Raw genomic sequence first — 17,054 nt, 5'->3', positions numbered from 1 at the left:
ATCACATATACCACGTATTGGATGCAGTTTTCTTACCTTAGGTCCAAGTGCAATGTATATTAAGAACGACCCTCGAGCATGATCCCAGTTCCAAGCCCCTAGCGATGACCTAGTCACAACCATAATACATAATCTCGTCAAACACGAGTGAATAAAGGGTTCCGAACTGAGTCGTAGCCTCCGGGACGTCGAATTCTACTAAACCGGGTAGTAAGATCGATCCAGAGCCCTTAGGTTTGAGTTCCTACACTCAAAACTCTCCCGGGGCTCAAAAGCCCTTCAAACTTCGTGACCCAAGGTAAAAGAGCCACGACCCGCCTCAATTTAGAGAGCCCAAGGCTCTCCACTAGACCACACGCGCCGTGGCGTGCCCCTACTAGCGCCGCGGCTCAAATGGAGGTTCGACACCTTTTTCTAGTTCTCGTTCATGAGAGCCACGACACCCCAAGAACAGGGCCGCAACTCGCCATGAAAACTACAAAATTTCCTTGTTTTCTTCAAGACAAAACCCACCTAAAAGCTATCCAAACATAGCTAAATCCTCAAGGTAAAGTTCCCAATCAACTTAGCACCTCAAAACACACAAAACCCAAGCCTAAACTTGGCCAAAACCTCATCAAATCCAAAAATTCAGAACTAAGTTTCTAAACTCCAAAACTTAGCTAAAAACTAGAGAAACAGAGAGATTCAAGGTTGGAAATCGTTACCTCAGTTGCCTCAAGTGGTGATAAGCTTCTCCCCAAGAAATCCCGAGCCTAAGCTAGCCTCAATTCTTCCTAGATCGTAAGAATGCCCAAGGAAATTGAGTGAGAGTGTGAACGAGAGAGAGAGAGAGAGTTGAACGCGTTTTCCTTCTGTTTTGGTGTTTGTGTGGTTTACTTAGACTCTAAGTAACCTTAAGAAAATCCCGAGGCTCGGGGTACTAAAAACATCCCCGAGGGAAAAATGGTCAAAACCCCCATAATTTCCTCCTAATCTCACTAACTCTAATTATATCATCGAATATTGAATTCTGTTACCCGATAACCCGGCAATGTACTAGATACCCAAAATACCCCTTGACTCACCCCGAGTCGGGTATTCAGTCCTGTTGTAACTTTCCCGCTAACTTGCTCTATAGGATCGCCTCGTCCCGAGTAACCCAAATATATCCACATAATAATGTGGTCTCACACATATATCACATATACACATAAACACATAATTTTCCATAATTTGCCATCCTAGCCCATTAATCATGGCCCTAAGCCTTATTAGGTAATTTGAGACGTTACACTGTGAGTTGAAGTATGAATTTTGATCTTCTTTAACACTCATTGTTTGTGAAAGTTTGCTTCCCCAGAGCTCGATTATCAGCAATTGAGTCTTAGAGAACGTCTATGACTTGAATGCTTGACATGTCCCATTTAGTAGGCATGTTTTATGAGGGCATTAGTGTTCATGTCCCATCCTTGATACTAAGGTAGTTAAATGGTGTGCTTAAGAGTATTATAGGTGAACTCTACCACATTGTAAAAATATCATTGACCTTTGACCACTCAAAGCACACAAATTAATAGAGAAATGTAGCATTCAATCCATAAATAGTATTGTAGCTGACTTACTCAAACTAATTTGTTTTTCAGCAGTCAACCAAAAATCAACCAAAAATAAAAGTGACATGCAAATGGGCTCATGGATACTTATATGGGCTAAGGCCCAATGCTGAATTTGTCATTTTGTAACCCTTAGACTATATTAAAAAAAATGCTAGCAGTAGCATATTTAGACACGTGAAGAGCATATGTGTAAAAGTAAAACACTATATAATTATTTGATTAAAGCTAGCCGTAACAATGGGGTGGTGACAAGTGGAGCTCTCTCTTTGATATTTTGGGTCTTATTTTTTGCATGTTTGGCTATTCACTACCTGGGTTTCGACACAGAGCAAGGTACTTTTTATTTCCCCAAAACTGATTTGCTAAAATGTATATATTTTTAGCTTTCAAGTGAACTTTCTGCTTGATAGACCAGCCTCAACGCAAGTAGCTTACAAGATTGTTTGTTGACCAATTTTTGACAGACCATAACTTTCACCGTTGGAGGGGTTGAATGCTTGAAGAAAATTAATGCACCGTTGCCACTGTGAGGCACTGGTGTTTTTTTTTTTTGAACAAGAGAAGATCTATTATTCAAAAACCAACCAAATACAAAACAGGACAGAAGCAACAGCTTCTAATCAAAGAAAACCGCAGTCTACTGAAACAGCCACAACTCTAAAAAAGAAACAATTACCAACCCTCTACAATATTGAGCAAATATCTGTCCTTTTTGCTAAAGCTAAGAAGACCCAAACCCAAGATTCTACATTTAACAACTTTCCTAATTTCAAAGCTAACACTGCTAGCAGAATTACAAGCAGAATCAAAGATACACTTGTTCCTGTTTTTCCAAATAAAGTACAGAGTTGCAGAAAGAACAGCATTCATAATCTGGTACTTCAAACCTCTAACAGCTGAATGACACCAGTTCTGAAGCTCCAAGAATGACTTCGGCCACATAAAAACACCCAGCCAGCTGCTAACTTCCCCAAATAACCTCCTTGAGAAAATACAATCCATGAATAGGTGGCTATGAGTTTCTAAATCCAAGTCACAAACAGGGCATGAAGAAGATTGGATAGGCAAGAAGCGGCTCAAGTGATCTCTGGTAAGCAATTGAGAGTTAAAAATCTGCCAATAGATAAACCTATGCTTGGGCACTAGAAGTTTGTTCCAAACAGTCTCAGCATACACAACTTTTTGAGCAGAAATCAGAGAAGTATAAATTGCTTAACTCGAAATTTACCTCCCTTTTCAGCTTGTCTCAAAGAAACTTCATCAGTAATTTGCCTAAGCTTCAGCAGCTTCTTAAAATACCAACTCATATCTTGCTTAATTGGAATACTCCAAATGTTTTGATCTTTAAGGTAAATGGAGTTGATCCATCTAACCCAAAGACAGTCTTGTTTGCTAGAGGAAGCCCATATATACTTGGCCATCAAAGCCATGTTCCATTTCTTGCCTTCACGAAAGCCAATACCACCCAATTTTTTCGGGAGACAAACCTTCTCCCAAGAAGGGAGATGAAGCTTACTCCTATTCCCACTTGAACCCCAGAGGAAATCTCGACAGCATTTATCAATAGTAGCTGTAACTTTATAAGGCAGAATGAAAATACTCATCCAAAAGTTCCTAATACCAAGCATAACCGAGTGAATAAGTTGAGCCCGACCAGCAAATGATAAATTCCTACTCGCCCAACAGTTGAGGTTCTTGTTCAGTTTATCCAAAATCACCCCACAGTCTGAAGCCTTCCATTTAGTAGGCCTAAGATGAACCCCTAAATACTTCAAAGGAAATGAACCTTCATCCATTTGCATCAGGCCAAGAATCTTGATTTTAACTTCTTCTTTAACTCCTCCAAAAAAGATATGAGATTTAGCTTTATTCGCAGAAAGACCTGTAGAATCACATAACTTCTTGAAAGCATCTTGAATGCCACTCACCGAATTGATATTGCCTTTGCAAAAAATAATCAAATCATCTGCAAAGAAAAGGTTAGTTAATCTAAGATGTTTGCACAAAGGATGAAAGCCAAATCCTTTTTTACCAGAATTGTGAGCCAAAAGTCTGGTGAGGTACTCCATAATCAGGACAAATAAGAGGGGAGATATAGGGTCACCTTGACGAAGACCTTTTTCCCCTTTGAAGGAACCCTGAATTCTACCATTCATGAGGAGACTGTAGCTCGTTCCTTTTAAACAGACCAAAATCCAATTAATAAATCTAGAAGGGAAACAAAGATTCTTAAGCAGCTCCTCCACAAAGTGCCAATCGACTGTATTGTAGGCTTTGCTAAGATCGATCTTCATTATACATCTTGCTGAAATATTCTTCCTAGTATACCCTTTTAGGAGATCCTGGAAGATCATGATATTATGAGCAAGATTTCTGTTCTTAATGAAGGCCCCTTGGTTGCTATGAACTAGGAAAGGAAGCACTTCCGAGAGCCTAGTACAAAGCAGTTTTGAAATACACTTATAAAGTGTATTACAACAAGCAATAGGCCTGTAATCACTAGCTGATTTCAGATCTGCTACCTTAGGAATGAGGGAAATCACCGTTTCATTCAATGATTTCGGCAAGAAACCATCCTGGAAAAAATCTAAGACAGCTTGGGAAATTTCAGCTCCAATATTTCCCCATAACCCCTTGAATAAGCCTGATCCAAAACCATCCAACCCAGGACTTTTAGAAGAATGAATGCTGAAAAGAGCCTTCTTCACATCACTCTTACTAAACGGCCTTAATAAACGGACTTGCTGCTCCATAGATAGTCTATTTCCCTGGTTCAAACAATCTAAGTCTATTTCCTTGGTAGCCGAACTACTCCTCCCCATAAAGTTCTCAAAATGGGAGAGAAAATGCTTTACAACTTTCTCATAATCATCTTCAATTTTATCACCAGTAATAAAAGAAGTGATTCTGTTTTCTATTCTTCTTTTCCTCATAACCGCATGGAAGTATTTCGAATTTTCATCACTGAAAACTACCCAGTTAACTTTACTCTGTTGCTTGAGGAAACAAGAGTAACGATTCTGCATGACAGTAAACTTCTGCTGAGCTTGAATAACAGCTTGATGCACAGTATGATCAGCAGGATTAGTAGTTAAGGCCTCTTGAGCAATACTGAGCTCCTCCTTAGCCATCTTGTAATCCAAAATAACATCACCAACCTCTTCCCTGTTAAAACGTTTCAACACATGTTTAACTCTAAACAACTTCTGAACGATCTGATTAAGACCCCCTACCGAGCCTGAAGAAGAGTTCCAGCTTCCCAAAACAGCCTCTTTGAACCTTCTGTAATGAAGCCAGTGATTACAAAATCTGAAAGGTTTGATCCCCACCTTGTTCAACTCCTGACTTTTGATAATACAGTAGCTATGATCAGAAACAAAGTCCCATTTAAAACAAGCTTCAGTTTTGGGGAACAAGTCCAGCCACGAAACATTAGTAAACACTCGATCAAGTTTGGAAAAAATCTGGTCACCTATATCATGTTTATTGGACCAAGTAAAGTGCGCACCAGAACATTTAAATTCTTCCACTTGGCCTAAAGCCAGCCAGTCTTGAGCATCAGCAATATCTTTAGCTAAAATTTGTCTCCCACCATTCCTATCCTGGAAGCTAAACATAGCATTAAAATCCCCGAATATGATCCAAGGATTATTCAGATGACCAATGTTAGCTAACTTGTCCCATAGAATTTTCCTATCCACCATTGAGTTGCTACCATATACTACCGTAGCAAAGAACACCTCCTGCTGGCCACTGACTTTTATTTTGCAATGAACAAGTAGAGGATCCTCAAATAATATATCAACCTTCACAAACTTAGCTTGCCAAATAATCAAGATCCTACCAGAAGTGATAGAACTAGAATAGTAATCCCAATTATGAAAATTATTCCCAAAAACTTCTTGAATCTTCTCATGTTTCACCTTAGTTTCGAAAAAAGCTCCAAAACCAACCTTATTCTCCTTACATACATCTAGAATAGCTTTTTGCTTCTCTTTTTTATTCATACCCCTCACATTCCACCCTATCATATTACAAACTTCCATCAAGTATTGGGGTAAGAATTAGTGACCATATGCCCATCCCCTGTTTCTTGTAAAACCGCATAACCATTACTCAAATTAGCCTTGCTTGGAGCAACAGCTGCCTTGTGTTGAGCTGCCACTGCCTGTTTAGGCCCTCGTCTTTTAGGAGTAGTCCAATTGCCAGCACTGTCATTTCTACCTGTTCCAACTAACTGAGAAGAGCTGTGAGAGCCCAGATCTACATTACTCTCCTTTGACTCAATGCCTGTAATGCCCCGGATTCCCTAATGTGGTTTAATGGCTGGATTAGTAGGCCGGGAGGGCCATAATTGTTTAATTATGCCATTAAATGTGTTCATGCATGTTTATGAGAATTATATTATAATATAATGTTAATTGTATGCATGTCGATGATATGTGTTGAGACCACATTATGATGTGGGTTTGTTCGAGCTATTCGACATGAGACGATCTTAGATTATTGATTAGCGGTTTAGTCACAACAGGTTTAAGTGTCGGGACTTGGGTTGAGTCTCGGGATGATTTTGATGATTAGAGCGTTACTGGGAGATAAAGGGTAACAAGTTGTGAATTATTGGTGTTTGAGATTATTGAGAATAACAGGGATTGGAGAGCGTTAATTATGATTAACGAGAAAGGAGGGAAGTACCAAATATGCCCTTGGGAGTCTTTAGAAACTATTAATTGACCTAGGGGTAAAATGGACATTTCACCCCTAGGATAGATATAACCTTTGACAGCTGAAGAAAGTGGTGGAAAAACAGAGTATGCAAAAGAGTTCTCCCGTACCTTCTTCTCCTCACCATTCTTTGTGGTTTTGAACCAATTTTGAGGATTCAAGCTTGGGAGGCAAGCCTTGGGAGTTTGGGAGTGTGTTCCACCATTGAAGACCATCATAAGCCGAGCTTTGGGTAAGTTTCTAACCGTAGTTTTCTCTGGTTTGCCCTGTTCTGGTTTTATTTTGCAGCTGAGATTTCTAGGGTGAATTCATGGTTTTGTTGGGATTTTTGGCTAGGTTTCCCATGCTTGTGATGTTTGGGGTGTGTTAGCATGGTTTTTGGGATCATTTGGCATCAAGAATAGGATTTGGAAGCTTGGAAATCGAGTTAGAATCGAAGGAGTTGAAGAAGGTCGGTTCAGGGGAGGTTGGGTCTGGAGGTAGCGCTACAACGCCCACCTTAGGTTGCTATAGCGCTCCTTAGGAGGCTTCCTGGCACTTGGGTGGTTCTGAGTTTAGCGCTGTGGCGCTAGGGGTTGAGCGCTGTAGCGCTACCCTGTTCCTTCTAAGTCCCGTTTTGAATGTTTTTAAGGGTTTTTGACTTGGGGTTTCAAACCTTAAGGCCCGGGATTGAATCTACTCACCGTGTGGGCATGTTTCGAGGTCCCGAGGGTGGCGCTTAGGTTAAGACCCTATTATTATGGATTCTCAATAATGGAGGTTATAATTGGTTGTGATTAGGTAACCGCTAAGGAGCTAAAAGATTGATCGTTCTCAGGGGTCGTTCTTATAATAACTTTCACTCGAACCAGAGGTAAGAAAACAGTGTATGAATACAGTTGCACCCCGTATAGGTATATGACATGCATGGTTTGATATTGAGGCATGTTGGTTGACATATGTGGACATGGATTGCATATTAAATGCTAATGAACGCTGATTACCTGTTTATGACACTGACTAGTCAGGGACCAACTCTAAAGTCGATGATCACGCATTGAATGGCTCTATGGCATTAATGCGGGACCGACCCTAAGGTCGAAGAACTTATAAGCGCTTGCCTGGTCTACGACCAGATGACTATAGCCAAGGTATATGACCCCGGTGACCGTTTGTCACATGGCTAGGGGACGTTGTCCATAGTTTCGACTCTAGGGTCGAGAGGAAGGTTATGTTGGTGACCAATCACCATGCACCTGTCCTGATCAAACTTATGAAGGAACTTCTTATCAGTTAAGCCCTGGTGACCCTATCGTCACATGGCTAGAGGGAGCGATGCTCATTATTGTGGCTTTTGGATATTGTCGCCTATGTGTTTGGACTGATAGTCCTGAATGGTTATTATGATCGTTGTTGATATTATGTCATGTCTTATTGTGTTTTCTTGCTGGGCCTTGGCTCATAGGTGCTTTGTGGTGCAGGTAAAGGAAAGGAGAAGTTTAACCAAACTTGAGTGGAGAGCTTGGGCGGTGTGATGTACATACAGGGCCGCTTGACCACCACGGTCAAGAAGTTCTTAGAGGGACCAGGGGTTTACCCTATTTTTGCCGCTTAGGCCGGCGGAGACTGTAAATTTGAAACAATAGTGACTCTTTTGTATTACGAACTACTTGTAAACATTTTGAAAGGCTCATGAGCAGTTTATCTACGTAATGAAATGCATCATTTCCTTTTTACTGGTTTCCACCTTAACCTGATAATAACACTTAGATCACGTTTTTAACCAAAGGACTCGGGTAGCGAGTCAAATTTCCAGTTCACTGTTCACCGTAACTGTTCTGGGGTAACCAGGGCATTACAATGCCCTTGTATAATTTCTCACCCCTCTCGTCTGCATCAGTAACTGTAGTAATAGGCACTCTGTTTTCTGGTATTGCAGACCCTGAAACTTGCTGTTGATCAATCTCAGGACCATTTAATTCATGTTCTAAATTATCTCTTTTTTCAACAGAGGTTTTCTTCATCCAAACCACACCTTTCCCCTTGTTACAATTAGCCACTATATGCCCTAATTGAGCATAAGCAGCACATTTATATGGGAGCCATTCATACTCAACCATTTGTTCGACTAACTGTCCCCGTTCATTGATATAAGCAATGCTCTTGGGAGGGTGATCCGAAATCTCCATATCTACCAAAACCCAAGCATATTTCACCATCGCTCTGCTCTGAGTTACCTTGTCCACCATTATTGGTTTGCTAATAGTACTCACCAGAGCACTGAGACTATTCTTACCCCAATATTGCAATCCCAAACCATTCAATCGAATCCACACCAGAACAGACTTAACCATTCTCACAGAATCCATATCTGTTGTCCAAGGCCGAAGGACAAATGGTATTTTTTTTTTTAATTGTATATATATAAATAAAATATTTTACATATATATATATAACAATTTATATATATAATTTGTTACTGTTTTTTTATTACCGTTTTTTAATTACCGTTGGTGACATAGTTTTTTTTTTTTTTTTTTTCTATAAATACTTATTTATTTCATTCAATTTTCACACTATTACATACATCTTCTTCCAAATTATCAATATCACAAAATTTCTTTTCTTACTAATGGATTCCCAAAATTCTCAAAATTTTCCAAATACCAACTCCCAAAATCTAAATTTTCAAAATTCATCATTTCAATCAAAATTTTCAAAATACTCCATCTACTAATCCTCAAAATCCAAATTTTCAATATTGTCAATTTAACCAAAGTTTTCCAAATTCTCAAAATTATCCCATGTCCTCTTACCCTTACCAAAATTTTGGCTCTATTGAGACACCCCAACAAGCTCCATTCTTTACACCAACAAATTCACTACCATATGCATTTCATATGCCTTCCCTACACCAACCCGAAATGGTTTCAAGAAATTATAGGCCAAGTATGGAAAAGTCTAGTATTGATTTGAATCGTGAAACATCATCGACATCTGTCTCTGAAACCCAACCTGAACATAGTGTTGAAGGGTTGGAAAATGTAGTTCTACACAATGAAGATGAATCAAGGCATAAATGTAAAGTCAAATGGAGCAAGGAAGCCATTATACTTCTGATAAGTGGATGGCTTAATACATCTAAGGATGCCATTGTGGGGAATGACCAAACTTCTACACATTTCTGGGCTCGGATCGTAGAATACTACAACACCAACCAAAAAGGCGAGCAAGCAAGAAATGGAAGGCAATGCAAAGATCATTGGAACAAGATGAATCAAAAGGTGGCGCGTTTCAATGGGTGTTATAAACGAGTACAACAAGCACATCACAGTGGTTGGTCTGATGAGCAAATTCTTGAGAATGCACATCAATTGTACAAATATGAAAATAACAACTCAAATTTTTTGCTTGTGGACTGTTGGAGATTGCTAAAGGATGAGCCGAAATGGAATACAATGTACCAACCAAAAGGTGGTAAGAGAACAAAGGTGTCAGATACAGGGGCATTTACTTCTTCTTCCAATGCAGACATCAGTGATGATGAAGTACGTGAAGTGCGCCCTACTGGCCAAAAGGCAGCAAAGAGAAAAGAGAAGGAAAAAAAAGACACACATGCTAGATTTATAGAGATTAGTGAACGGAAAGCATCTGCATTGGAGAAATTGGTGGCGATAAAGGAGAAAGGGGCGACGATAAAGGAGAAAGAGGCAGAAGATAATAGGATGACAAAATACATGGATTATCTCATCATGGACACGTCGCATATGACTCCTGAACAAAAGAAAGATCATGAAAACTTGTGTACTTATATTAAGAATAATATCCTGAAGTTGTAATTGCTATGTATTTTTATCAACCGCATTATTATGTATTTTATTTTATTTAAATAAATTATCCTTTATGTTAACGGCTATATTTTAACGGCTACATTTCAACGGCTATATTTTAACGGCTACATTTCAACGGCTATATTTTAACAGCTACATTTTAACGGATATATTTTAACAGCTACATTTCAACGGCTATATTTTAATGACTACATTTTAACGACTATATTTCAATGGCTATATTTTAACGGCTATATTTCAACGGCTATATTTTAACGGCTACATTTCAACGACTATATTTTAACGGCTACATTTCAACAGCTATATTTTAACAACTACATTTTAACGGCTATATTTTAACGGCTACATTTTAACGGTTACATTTCAATGGCTACATTTTAGCGACTATATTTTAACGACTACATTTTAACGACTATATTTTAACGGCTACATTTTAACGGCCACCATGTCTATAAATACCAAATTTCAATATTCCTTTTACTCAACTCTCCATTCAATCCTTCATTTTACTCTTTCATTCATCTTTTATTCCCAAATATCATATACTCTAAGTTCAACAATGGATTCGCCAAATTCTCTGAATCCATACGACAATATAAGTCTAGAGGATATCATAATTGCAAAGTGTACTGACGATCATGATGATCAATATTTCAAAGCGCTCATGGATGGGGGTAGCTCAACAAGACAAGGAAGAAAGAGAGCCCACATTGATAGGGGTCATGTAGAAGGACACCAACGTTTGTTCGATGACTACTTTTCTGATGAACCGGTGTATACAGAATATCAATTTCGAAGAAGATTTAGAATGCGTAGACATGTATTCCTACGCATAGTGCAAGCTTTAGAAAATCATTCAGAGTATTTCCATACGAGGTTTGATGCAGTCGGTAGAAGGGGGCTTTCGCCATTACAGAAGTGCACCGCTGCTATGCGAATGTTGGCATATGGAGCGCCTGCCGATTATGTTGATGAGTATGTTCGAATTGGTGAAACTACCGCTATTGAATGTCTAGTCAATTTCGTTCGAGGAGTGAATGATATTTTTGGGACCGAATTTTAAGACGGCCCAATGCTGGGGACATTCGTCGCTTACTTCAAATGGGGGAGGTGCGTGGTTTTCCAGGCATGTTGGGAAGCATTGATTGTATGCACTGGGAATGGAAAAATTGCCTAGTTGCATGGAAAGGTCAATTCACGCGAGGTGATTACGACAGACCAACAATCATGCTCGAAGCAGTTGCGTCACAAGATCTTTGGATATGGCATGCATTTTTTGGTGTTCCAGGATCCAATAATGATCTCAACGTGTTAAATCAATCCCCAATATTCACTGATATCTTACAAGGGCAAGCTCCGAGAGTTGAGTTTACGATAAATGGCACACAATACAACAAGGGGTACTATCTAGCAGATGGTATCTATCCAGAGTGGGGTACATTTGTTAAAACTATCCCACTTCCTCAATGAGAGAAAAGAAAATTATTTTCCCGATGCCAAGAAGCGGTACGCAAAGATGTTGAGTGAGCATTCGGAGTACTTCAATCTTGTTTTGCTATTGTACGAGGACTAGCACATTTTTGGCAAAGAGATGTTCTCAAAGATATTATGTATGAATGCATCATATTGCACAACATTATTGTCGAGGACTAAAGAGATGCATATGAGAGTTTGTTTGATTTTAATTATGATGACGGCCCCGCCAACACCCTAATGGTTGAAGTATTGCATGGACCTATTTCTGACTTCCCGACAATGCTTCAAAGAAATGCTGAAATTCATGATAGAAACATTCATCGCAATCTTCAGGCGGACTTGGTAGAGCACATATGGTCAAAATTTGGAAATCATTTTAATTAGCATTTTTTTAATTATGTTAGATTGATTAATTATGATTATGTCATTTTATAAGCTCCTTTAAATTTCGTCTAATTTAAATTTGATGTAATATTTATTTATATTAATATATGGATTTAAAAAATTTAGTGTAACAATATTTATAATTACAAAATAATATATTAAATAATAATATGCGAGGCCATAGTTGACAACTTTTGGGGTGGCTTAGCATTGGAACATTTTTATGAAAAAAGTTGCCAAAAGTAATGTGGATGAGAGAGAAAATAAAAAATTATATTTTGGGATGATTTGGACATGTTAAGCAACTAATGGGGTAGCCACCATTGAAGTTGCTCTTATTGCTTAAATACTTTTCTATCTCCTTGAAAGATTTAAACTTGTTGACTTTTTTTATGAACTTTTATGGGTTTCATTCTTCAGAACTCCTTGTGTTTTAAGAAAATATTTGAACTGTGTTTAAAGAAACTCTTGTAATGCCAGAGCATGTATATATATATTTATATATATATATATGTATAGACTTGATTTTGAACTGTGCATTTTTTTTTTTGAAACCCTTGTAATGCCAGAGTATGTATATATATATATATGTATAGATTTGATTTTGAACTGTGCATTTTATTTTAAACCCTTGTAGTGCCAATGCATAGCTGAAGTATAAATACATATATACCTTAGACTTGAGATATATAATCAATTATAAATTTTCAGTCTCCTTTTTTTTTTTTGTAAGATCGAAGCTTTAGGGGATCATCTTCACAGTTTTGAGCTTAGCTTTCTTCACCATTTTCATCATGTTTTATGACTGATGATTCTAATTTTTTTAGGGTTTGTTCTTGACGTTGAGTTCTTTGAATTGTTCTTGATCTCTGGACAACTTCTGAATTTTTTGATCTATTTTAATTGTGTGATGCTTTCATGGGTTAGTTTGTGGGCCTGGGTTTTGAATATAAGAGAGTTGATAGCTTGATAAGTTTGCATTCCATATAAGTTGACTGGTGGTGTTACTCTTTTGTTTTGATTTTATGGTATCCATTGTCTAGCGGGTAGTGTTGTCTTTAGGGTTGACTGCTAACACGCAATTAACTACTATGCTGACTTCGTAGCTCATTTTGTTTATATCCTTATTTTGAGTAGTGAGCAAACAATGGAGGTTGACTACTTTTTAGTTCATATTTGCTTGCTTGGGTTGACTGATGCAAAATATGTGTTGAAGAGATTGATTCCCCTTTGCTTTTGCTGTTGTACTCGACTTTTCGTTGATTGTTAGGATGACTAAGTTTTTCGTACATCCTAAGTTGAGTGGTGAAATGTCTACTTCAGAGAGTATAGAGTCTTCTGAATTGATAGTTATTGACTCCATTACCGTTAAAATATGCACGCAAGTGTACGTGGTCGTGTCAAGTGATAAATTCCGTAAGAACATATATCGTCCCACAGAGACTATTAACCAATTACCAATAATAGCTTTTCACTTTCTATTTGGTGATTGAGATTGAAATTAATAATTATAAACTAAGAACACAATTTACATAAATGTAAATAGAATAGTAAATCAAAAGATAAAATTAATAACAAAAAACCCAGGGAATTAATTTCATAAACTTTTCATTCTATTAATTTTACTAATCAGTTCTAAATCTCTTATTTCTATTCTAATAGCAGGTTAACAAAAATCAATTCCTATTCTTTTTCAAGATACAAGATCTCAACCTATATGCAAGTTTTCTACATCTTTGTGGCTAACTTAAACACATAGCAGACATTAAGAATGGTAACCTAATTGCTACACAAGTCATACAGGTACTCTCGTCCAATATGTAACCTATGTTTATATAACGATATCATATTCCATTCGCATCTTTCGAATTTTGAATCAAAATCATAAATCAAGCAAATACTGATCAAATATTTACTAGCATTAGGCAAACATCATATATATTAGAATAAATAAGAAGTATCAATAGAACATCATAATAAAATTAAATCAAAATTCAAGCAACTATATTAATCCCTAGATAGAGGATTTAGTTCATATCAGACATGACTAAACAAAAGAATAATTATTCATACTCATAAAATTTAAAAGCTTGAAGAAGAAATAAAAATATGAAATTGCAGAAAAATAATGTCTCAGAATCAAAATTGCTCACAAATTCATAATAAAAAATGGGATATTTGCGGCATAAGTACCCAATGTTTGGGTTTTGTACGCGACATAGACCCAATATTTATTTTTAGTGGCAATAGTACCCAAAGTCAGTAAAAGTGTAATTCCGTCAGCCTCCTCTGTTAGGTCTCTGTTTTGTGATGACTGGACCAACACGTGTCACTCCGTGATTGGTCCAGCTCAATAATATTTTAAAAATAATTATGATTTGGACCAATAAAAACGTGACATGTGTCTGCCTAATCAGCTCATTAACAGACCTAACGGAGGAGACTAACGGAATTACACTTTTACTGACTTTGGGTACTATTGCCACTAAAAATAAACATTGGGTCTATGTCGCGTACAAAACCCAAACATTGGGTACTTATGCCGCAATTATCCCTAAAAAATTCTAACCTAATTCCTTTGAAACCTAAAGTCTGAAGTTATATATATATAAAAAATGAATTCCTCTTTTTTGGCAAGGCAGGCTGTGACTTGACCTTTCTTAGGTCACAACCTGTGTCTTTTCTAAGGCATTTCAGCATTCTTCAGGGCCTTCAGGTGCCGCGGCCCTCTTCACCCAGGTCGCGACCTGCGTCTTCTAAGGCCTCCTAGAATTGTCTCTGTTTCCTCTAGCGTTGCGGCCCTATTGACCAAGTCGCGACCCTTATACTCTCAGTAGATTAGGCAGCCTCTGACTTCGTTGAGTCGCGACTTGCTCAACCAAGTCGCAGCCCTAATTCCTCGTATGCTCAATTTTCACTTTTCAGCTCTTTTCTCCACCTCAAATCGTCTCGACTTCCCTCAGATGATAAGAACTAATGCCAAATGACTACTGTTAACCGAGATTTTCGGCAACTCTATTAATTAAAAATATTTACTGGTAATAATAATGAAAGTAGGAGATCGACATGGGGTTTTTACGTGGTTGGGGCATTAACTAGCCTTAGTCCACGAGTCAATATATTAGAGCTAGAAGAAGCTTTTACAATGGAGTTTTCTATCAATATCTGAACAGAGTTTCTGTCTTTTTCCCTTTTTTTTTTCTTCCAGAGACTTTACAGTGCTCAGCAGCTTATATTTATAAGCCAGTGGGAACATCGGATCTGGGCTGGGCCAAACCTAGGCCCATCGGGGAGATGGATACAAGCGACCTCTGTCATGGAGGCCCAAAACAAAAAGATATACAATATCCGAAACTCCAACCAGCTAAGGCTCAATAGGTTGATCTTAGAACTATGCCTCGCCCGACAAAACGGCGCTTTGGCTCTGACCACTCCAAGTCACGAGGCTGATTCAGGAGACAAGACCAGTTAGAGTACTTGGCTGCGCAGTCCTGACACATCAGTGTGCAATCCCGAGGTGACCCTTTCTGCAGGCGAAAAGTGGGGACAACGCCCACGCGAAATGAGGCGGCTTCAGGGTCCTAGACGCTTGGCCCCTTCACACGGGGATTAGGTGATCCAGGTCCGTTTACCGTGGGCCCGCTCCATTTACCATGAGCCCGGACCATATCAGGATCCAGGACCAGGACGCGTAGGCTGCGATGGTTCGAGCGCTCCGGGCATCGCCCGGATCATCCTCGTCGGGGACGAACCCGGACCCTCCAATGGGCCGAGTCCCGAGTCCTCGGTCCATACCTGTCCCCTTGGGCACTCTCCATACCAAGAGACCTTGGGCTAGGCCCACGTGCCGAGCTTGCCCTCTGACAGCGGGCCGAAAACGAAGGCCCAGAGCGCATGCAGGAAATGGGGATAACAACTACAAATATCATAAAATTGCCCATTTTTGTCCACCAACTCTGCTTCTTTCCATTACATCTCGCGATTCATAGCAAAAAAACTTGAAAACAAAACAAACAAAAGCATAATACCGTACAGAACTCACAATTTGACTCAAAACCACTATAAAAACATACTCTGAAATGACCCTAAAACGAACTTATCAAACTCCCCCAAACTTAATATTTGCTCGCCCTCGAGCAAATGATCGAACTAGACTTAAACCTAAGCAAACCAAGTTGACATAACTAACCAATTCCAACACTCAGAACTGCTATGCACATATAATTCTTTGGAAAGCAACATGCTAATTAAAATAGTAATCCATATTTTCAATCAAAATACTTCATCCCTTCACTGCAATCTATTAACACCAAAGCTCATTTACTCATAACTCGCAAATAAAACAACTGAACCACTTTATGCACCTCAAATTCTCACCAACTAACCACATAACCAAGTTATTCCATATGCCTGAATTACTTACTATTCTCCATTAACATAAACAAATGCACAAATAAGAATCAATAGGACTTTACAAATGTTGTAATAGAAGACTTAGGCACAGGTAGATAAGAAAAACATTTTAGGCTTAATCATACTATAAACATTCCAACTAAACAAACTTTCCCAACAATTTCAAACACTCATCCCTTGTTACCCTTTTTATTTTCAATGATTGAGGAAATTATGCAAAACCAACTCATTTTTTTTTTCAATATTACACTCCCCCAAACGTAGATTTTTCAATAGATAACTATTTGGGAGTGTAGTCTTTTTTCACTTTCTTTTTCTTTCTTTTAACTTTTCTCAATCACAATTTTTTTTTGAATAACACATGATACATAGCATCCCTTACACATTCACTCCCCACACATAATAGTTTTCATGCTCATGGTAAGGGTCAAAAGAATAAATGGTAATCAAATTCACAGCTAGGCTAAAAAAAATGTGTTCACAAGAAAATAGTTATAAGGCTCAAAAGGGCTAACTAATGATAAAAATTTAATTGGGTTAGTTTGAAAGACACAACCAGTCCAAAAATTGCCTATATCATTTTCCTAAATGTGCATTGTTTCAAATTTCATCTTAAATAGTAAGAAAA

General features: G+C 38.2%; 2 protein-coding genes and 1 pseudogene across 2 annotated transcripts; 2 read left to right on the top strand and 1 right to left on the bottom strand.

Moving 5' to 3' along the window:
• Positions 1-2,270: 2,270 nt before the first annotated feature.
• Positions 2,271-8,671, bottom strand: LOC133805705 (uncharacterized). Its single transcript, XM_062243867.1, has 4 exons — positions 8,185-8,671; positions 5,709-5,888; positions 2,827-5,622; positions 2,271-2,776 (listed from the first exon to the last, which is right to left on the bottom strand). The coding sequence occupies exons 1-4, from the start codon at positions 8,669-8,671 to the stop codon at positions 2,271-2,273; spliced, it is 3,969 nt and encodes a 1,322-aa protein (XP_062099851.1).
• A 555-nt stretch (positions 8,672-9,226) lies between these two features.
• Positions 9,227-10,338, top strand: LOC133805704 (glutathione S-transferase T3-like). Its single transcript, XM_062243866.1, has 2 exons — positions 9,227-10,134; positions 10,314-10,338. Exons 1-2 carry the CDS (start codon positions 9,227-9,229, stop codon positions 10,336-10,338), a joined length of 933 nt encoding a protein of 310 aa, XP_062099850.1.
• A 548-nt stretch (positions 10,339-10,886) lies between these two features.
• Positions 10,887-12,092, top strand: LOC133803516 (uncharacterized; annotated as a pseudogene).
• The last annotated feature ends 4,962 nt before the right edge of the window (positions 12,093-17,054 follow it).

The sequence above is a fragment of the Humulus lupulus genome, chromosome X (assembly GCF_963169125.1).
Source record: "Humulus lupulus chromosome X, drHumLupu1.1, whole genome shotgun sequence".
Lineage (NCBI taxonomy): Eukaryota > Viridiplantae > Streptophyta > Magnoliopsida > Rosales > Cannabaceae > Humulus > Humulus lupulus.
This window is presented reverse-complemented; position numbering and strand designations above follow the sequence as displayed.

What these genes read in the sequence shown, in the direction of transcription:
- LOC133805705 (XM_062243867.1), bottom strand. Translation starts at nt 8,671, where the DNA reads ATGGATTCTGTGAGAATGGTTAAGTCTGTTCTGGTGTGGATTCGATTG. An exon ending in CAAGGCTAATTTGAGTAATG is followed by an intron (nt 5,623 to 5,708) that starts GTTATGCGGTTT and finishes GTAATATGATAG; the next exon opens with GGTGGAATGTGAGGGGTATG. An exon ending in GAGACAAGCTGAAAAGGGAG is followed by an intron (nt 2,777 to 2,826) that starts GTAAATTTCGAG and finishes CTGCTCAAAAAG; the next exon opens with TTGTGTATGCTGAGACTGTT.
- LOC133805704 (XM_062243866.1), top strand. Translation starts at nt 9,227, where the DNA reads ATGGTTTCAAGAAATTATAGGCCAAGTATGGAAAAGTCTAGTATTGAT. An exon ending in ATTAAGAATAATATCCTGAA is followed by an intron (nt 10,135 to 10,313) that starts GTTGTAATTGCT and finishes ATATTTTAACAG; the next exon opens with CTACATTTCAACGGCTATAT.